The sequence below is a fragment of the Orycteropus afer genome, unplaced genomic scaffold (assembly GCF_000298275.1).
Source record: "Orycteropus afer afer isolate SDZICR_OR568_19922 unplaced genomic scaffold, OryAfe1.0 scaffold00017, whole genome shotgun sequence".
Taxonomy (NCBI): domain Eukaryota; kingdom Metazoa; phylum Chordata; class Mammalia; order Tubulidentata; family Orycteropodidae; genus Orycteropus; species Orycteropus afer.
The window spans coordinates 5,007,201-5,014,025 of NW_006921604.1; the positions used below are offsets into that span (position 1 = coordinate 5,007,201).

At 36.1% G+C, this 6,825-nt stretch overlaps 1 protein-coding gene across 1 annotated transcript in view; it reads left to right on the forward strand.

Annotated features, from left to right (window-relative positions):
• The window catches only part of NPHP1 (nephrocystin 1), a 147,590-nt gene that overhangs the window by 37,243 nt on the left and 103,522 nt on the right, over window positions 1–6,825 (forward strand). The window contains exons 7-9 of the mRNA XM_007959516.1: window positions 753–850; window positions 1,388–1,430; window positions 2,328–2,415. Coding sequence (XP_007957707.1) covers window positions 753–850; window positions 1,388–1,430; window positions 2,328–2,415 — 229 coding nt within the window. The remainder of the gene's footprint in view (window positions 1–752; window positions 851–1,387; window positions 1,431–2,327; window positions 2,416–6,825) is intronic.

Sequence of the window (6,825 nt, forward strand, 5' to 3'; positions counted from 1 at the left end):
TGTCTATGCCGTCAGGATCACTGCCAGACAGCAGCTCCATCTGTCTTCTTTTTTGGTATTTTCACGCAAATTCTTCTGCTAGTTGGTTTTTAGTCCACTTGTATATCCTTCCCTTCAAGGCTCAGGGGTCCAGGATTATCTTCTGTGTCTGTGTTTATTGGTTTCCCTTTTCTTTGTTGAAGAGGGTCTGTTCAGTCTTTCTGCCTAGTCCACCATTTTGCAGGATCTCCATGTCTGATTTCTTGACTGCTGCTTCCATGGGAGTTCATTATGGATCCAGTTAATATGACATCTTTGACAACTTCAATCTGTAATGTGTTAATCCTTGGGAATTTGTGACAGATACTTTCTTTGTTGCCTTTCAGACATGTTTATTTTTTATGTAACTTTATCAGTGTTTCTGTTGTGATTTTTGGCTTTGATGTAATAATTGGGCAGGGCTTCTCCATCTCACAATTATTTCTTCTAATACTTTTATATTTCTTTTTATCATTTTTGCATTTGAGTACATTTCATCTTGAATTTATTTTTATTAAACTTGCTCTCTATACCTAAGTCCTTGTAACTTTTCCAAATAGCCAAGTTATCAGATATGTGTTAAAATCTTTCCCTACTGAATTTTTTATGTGCTCGTCATAAACTAAATTCCTTTTGACACTTAAGTCTGTTTTTGAAAGTATTGCTTTTTTTTTTTTTTTTTGGTAAACTTTTGTATTTGGTATAAAGCACTTCATATTTCAATGATTTTTCAGCCACATAATAAAGAAAAAGGCCAAGAATCAAGTGAAGAAGGCAGTGAAGATGTAGAGGTGGTGGATGAAACAGCAGACAGAGCAGAAGTTAAACAAAGGTAAAAAAAAAAGAATGAGAGGATATCAAAATAGGTTCAGGAAACTTTTTAATTATCTTTATTGTTGTATATATAGGAGCTCTGGTGGCACTGTGCCTAAGGCATTTGACTGCTAACCAGAAGGTTGGTGGTTCAAAGCCACCAACTGCTCTGTGGAAGGAGGACTGGGCAATCTACTTCCATAAACATTTACCGCCTTGGAAACTCGATGAAGGTCACTATGAGTCAGAGTCAAATGAACGGCAGTAGGTTTGGTTTTGGGGTTGTATATATAATTTGTTTCCTAAAATAGAGACAACATATGCTTTGAGAACAGTACTTTTCATGTTTTTGTTTTGCTTAAAGATCATTACAGTTTTTCTTACATGATTATTTTTAGTGCATGCTATTATTCTATCTTGGTTTCATCTAGAGACTATGAGGTTTTCAGAACTTATTAATGATTAAGTATTTTGTCCCTTCATTAATGATGTTTCCCTAATAGAGTGAATAGGTATCACCTGTCACTGCACTTATCTTGCTATTTTGTCTCCCTAGAACTGACTCTCACTGGAGTGCTGTCCGAAAAGCTATCTCAGAGGTTGGTTTCTCCTATCTTGTGAATGATACCCCTTGTTACCTTATAGTTCTGATCAGATTCAGATTCAAAACAAGGTGGAGATTTTAAGAAATAGTGTTAGATCTTAAACAAGATACAGGGCATCAAAAGTACAGAGCATAAGACATGTGTCTTATTTAGTAACCCTATCCTCCAAGTTATACATCTTTTTGGATAGGAAGGGTAGGTAATCCCATACATGGTATGATTTGAGGGTTGGAAAAGTGTCTCACTGATTTTGCCTGAATTTCCTATATTTGGATTAAGATTGATGTTAAATTTCAGTTAATATTTGAAAAATGCTGAAAAGCTCAACAAAGTAAAAATTATCCATAATCTTATCATTTGAAAAATTATGTAACAAAATTAAAATCTTACCTCTACTCTTTGCCTTCAGACCCTCCCCTGTAAGATATCACCATTAAAAGTTAAGTAAGTATCCTCCTAACCATTTAATCTGCTTTTAACTTAATAGGGGCCTGCTTTTGTGTATGTGTATATGTACACATACTCAAAAGCCATTAATTTCTCAGTGCATATGAGTTATGATATTAATCATCTATCACATGGCAGTATTTGTGGACAGGACAGGAGTAGGTACATTTTGATGGTGGGGTGTACAGGAAAGAGCTGGTCTGGAGCAGAGCTCTGTGCATTGGGCTCTGCATGGGGGTTAGGTCCTAGAGACAGACCAGGATTCAGTGATGGTATCCATTCAGAAATTTTGGAGTTAAATTGGTTTATTTTTCCACTAAGGTCTATATATTTGTCTTTTCCTTTTTGAGACTGTAGTTGCTATAATGGTAAGGAGAAAGTATCACAGAGGTGAGGAAACGTGAATGAAAACTAGCAAATCAATTTTGTTTTTTACTATTTCAGCAAATAAACACTATTGACGTGTTAACCACAATGGGAGCTATTCCTGCAGGGTTCAGGCCTTCCACACTCTTCCAGCTTCTGGAGGAAGGTAACATGTGTCTGACAAGTACCTCACATTTTTAGTAAAGTAATCAAGGTTTAACTCTAATTTTTCTGTCATAACCAATACAAAGGATTCCAGGTGGCACAATAGTTAAGAGTTTGGCACTAACCTTAAGGTCAGTGGTTCGAATCCACCATTTCTCTGTAGGAGAAAGGTGTGGCAATCTACTTCCGTAAAGATTACAGCCTTGGAAACCCTACGGGGCAGTTCTACTTTGTCCTATATGGTCACATTGAATTGGAATTGAGTCGGTGGCAATAGGATTTTTTAAAACCAAAACAAGTGTCATCACTGAAGCTAAAATATTATTTGATTCTAGTAGAAGTGAATTTTTAAAAAAATTTTTTTTATTTCTACAGTGTTCCCCCTGCTTCCCTCCCATACCAGGTAACCAAAAAAGAAAGTTTCCTTCCATATGAAAACCTTTCCTTGACTTTTTCTAATAATGAACTCATACTCATATTTGTCCTTCTATGATTACCTTATTTCACTCAGCATAATGTCCTCCTAGTTCATCCATGTTATGCAGTGTTTTGCAGATTCTGCATTATTCTTTAGGGTTGCATAGTATTCTATTGTGTGTATGTACCATAGTTTGGTTATCCATTCTTCTGTTAATGGTTACCTAAGTTGTTTCTTTTTGCTATTATAAATAGTTCTGTGATGAACATGAGTGTGCATATATCTGTTCTTGTCTTGGCTCTCACTTCTTTAGGATATATGCCTAGTAATGGAATGGCTGGATCAAATGGTATTTCTAATTCCAACTTTTTAAGGAATCGCTGTTCTGCTTTCCACAGTGATTATATCATTTGACAGTCCCACCAGCAGTATATGAGAGTGCCAATCTCTCTACATCCTCACCAGCATTTGTTATTTTCTGCCTTGTTAAAGTTTGCTATTAGTGCTGGGGCCAGATGGTATCTCATTGTTGTTTTGATTTGCATCTTTCTAATGGCTAATGATCATGAACACTTCTTCATCTGTTTGTTGGTCACCTGAATATCCTTTTTGGTGAAATATCTATTCATGCCTTCTGCCCATTTTTAAATTGGATTGTTTGTCTTTTTGTTGTTGAAGTGTTGGAGTTTTCTATAAATATTAGAGATAAGTCCCTTGTCAGATATGCCATTGCCAAATATTTTTTCCCAGTTTGTAGGTTCTGTTTTCACTCTTTTGGAGAAGTCTTTGGCAGCACATAAAAATTTAATTTTTAGAAGGTCCTATTCATCTAGTTTATCTTCTGCTGTTTGAACATTTTGGATTATGTTTGACAGTCTATTTATGCCATAAATGAGGGCCCCTCGATTTGTCCCAAATTTTTCCTGGAGGAACTTTATAGTTTTAGGTTTCACAATTAAATCTTTGATCCATCTGGAATTAGTTTTTATGTATGATGGGAGGTACAGATCTTGTTTTATTTTTCTGCAAATGGATATCCAATTTTGCCAGCACCATTTGTTAAAGAGACCATCTCTTCCCCATTAAATGGATTTCAGCCCTTTGTCAAAAATCAGCTGACCATATATATTGGAAGTCCTGGCCAGGGCAATAAGGCAAGAAAGAGAAATAAAAGGCATACAAATTGGCAAAGAGGACGTAAAACTGTCTCTGTGTGTGGACAATATGATCCTGTACATACTGTACAGAAAACCCAAGAGTCAACAAAAAAAAATACTGGAACTAATAGAGAGGTTCAGCAAAGTGGCAGGATGCAAGGTCAACATACAAAAATCAAGTGGATTCCTCTACACCAAAAAAGAGGCCTCTGATAAAGAAATAAGGGAAACAATACTATTTACAAAAGCTACTAAAAAGATAAAATATCTAGGAATAAACCTCACCAGAGACACAAAAGACCTATACAAAGAAAACTATAAAACACTACTACAGGAGACAACAAGGACTCTACATAAATAGAAGAACCTGCCTTGTTCATGGATAGGTAGATTGAATATTGTGAAAATGTCAATACTGCCTAAAGCAATCTACACGTTTAATGCAATCCCAATCCAGATACCAACAAAATTTTTTAAGGATATAGAAAAACCAATTACTAACTTCATATGGAAAGCAGAGAGACCTTGGATAACCAGAGCACTTCTGAAGAAGAACAAAGTGAGAGGTCTCACACTCCCGGATCTTAAAACCTACTATACAACCATAGTAGTCAAAACAGCATAGTATTGGTACAATGATAGACAGATAGACCAATGGAATAGAATTGAAAGTCCAGAAATAGACCCATCCATCTATGGACAGCTGATCTTTGACAAAGGTCCAAACCCATTAAATGGAGAAGAGATAGCTTCTTTAACAAATGGTGCTGGCAAAACTGAATATCCACTTGCAGAAAAATGAAACAAGACCCATAGCTCACTCCATACACAAAAGCAAACTCAAGCTGGATCAAAGACTTAAATGTAAAACCCCAAACTATAAAATTCATCAAAGATAAAATAGGGGCAAATCTAGGAGTCCTAATTTATAGCATAAATAGACTATCAAACATAACCTAGGATGCACAGGAGGTTTAAGAGAAACCAGATGATTGGGACCTTTTAAAAATTAAATTCTTATGCACATTGAAAGACTTCATCAAAGGGTAGAAAGAAACCTACAGATTGGGAGAAAATATTTGCCTATGACATATCTGACAAAGGATTTATCTCCAAAATCTATAGAAAACTTCAACATCAACACCAAAAAAACAAACAACCCAATTCCAAAATGGGCAAAAGACTTGAACAGACATTTCACTAAAGATGATATGCTGGCGGCCAACAAACACATGAGGAATTGCTTGCAATCTTTAGCCATTAGAGAGATGCAAATCAAAACAACGATGAGATACCATCTCATGCCAGCAATAATAGCAAAGTTCAACAGGATAGAAAATAACAAATGTTGGCGAGGTTACGGAGAGATTGGAACTCTTGTGTGCTGCTGGTGGGATTGTAAAATGGTACAAGCATTATGGCAAACGGTATGGCATTTCCTTAAAAAACTAAAAATAGAAATACCATTTGAGCCAGCAATTCCATTAGTAGCAATATATCCTAAAGAGGTGAGAGGCAGCACACGAACAGACATATGCACATGTATGTTCACTGCAGCACAATTCACTATAGCAAAGAAATGGAAACAACCTAAATGTCCATCAATGGATGAATGGATAACCAAATTATGGTACATTCACACAATGGAATACTATGCTACATTAAAGAACAATGAAGGATGTGTGAATCATCTCACAATGCGGATGAGCCTGGAGGACTTTATGCTGAGTAAAATAAGTCAATCACGGAAGGACAAGTACTGTATAAGCCCATTACTGTAAAATGACAAAGAAGGGTTTGCTTGAGAAAGGGAACTCACTTTATAGATTACTGGGGTGGGAAGGGGAGGGGAGGGATTAATTTTGGGCTAGTTGGGGGCCACACGCTGATGTGGGTAAGGGGAGGGATGCTATAGAAAGAGTCTGTGACCACCATGATAACATTAGGAAAAGGGAGGACACCGAATTGTGCATGTAACATAGAGACGACAGATGTTAATACCAACCAGTATATCCACAATACTGCATTACCATTAACACCAAACACCAGGCTACAGATAAACACATAAACATCTGAGAAGATCAGTGGGGGTCAATTGGAGTCTATTCGCTAGGATTTTGTTGAAGATTTTTGCATCTATATTCATGAGGGATATTGCTCTGTAGTTTTCCTTTTGAGTGATGTTTTTGCCTAGTTTTGGTGTCAAGGTTATGCTTGCTTCATAAAATGAATTTGGGAAGATTCCATCCTTTTCTATATTCTGGAACAGTTAGAGTAGGATTGGTATCAGTTCTTCTCTGAATGTTTAGTAGAATTCTCCAGTGAAATTGTCTGGGCCAGGGGTTTTTTTTGTTGGTAATTTTTTTATGACCTGTTTAATTTCTTCTTTTGTTATGGGTCTGTTCAAATTTTCCACCTCAGTCTGTGTTAGCTTAGGTAAGTAGTGTGTTTCTAGAAATCTGTCCATTTCTTCTAGATTTTCAAATCTGTTGGAGTATAGGTGTTCATAGTATCCTGATACTGTTTTTTCAATTTCTGTTGGTTCTGGTGCGATGTTACTCAATTCATTTCTTATTCATGTTATTTATATTCTCTCCCTCTTTTCCTGTGTTAAATTTGCCAGTGATTTGTCAATTTTATTAATCTTTTCAAAAAACCAACTTTAACTCTTGTTGATTTTTTTCTGTTGTCTTTCTGTTTTCTGTTTCATTGATTTCTGCTCGAATCTTTATTATTTTTCTTCTGGTGACTGTAGGCCTTTTTTTCCTGCTCGTTTTCTCATTTTTAGAGATACTGGGTTATGGTGTTGATTTAGGCTCTTTCTTCTTTTTTTGAT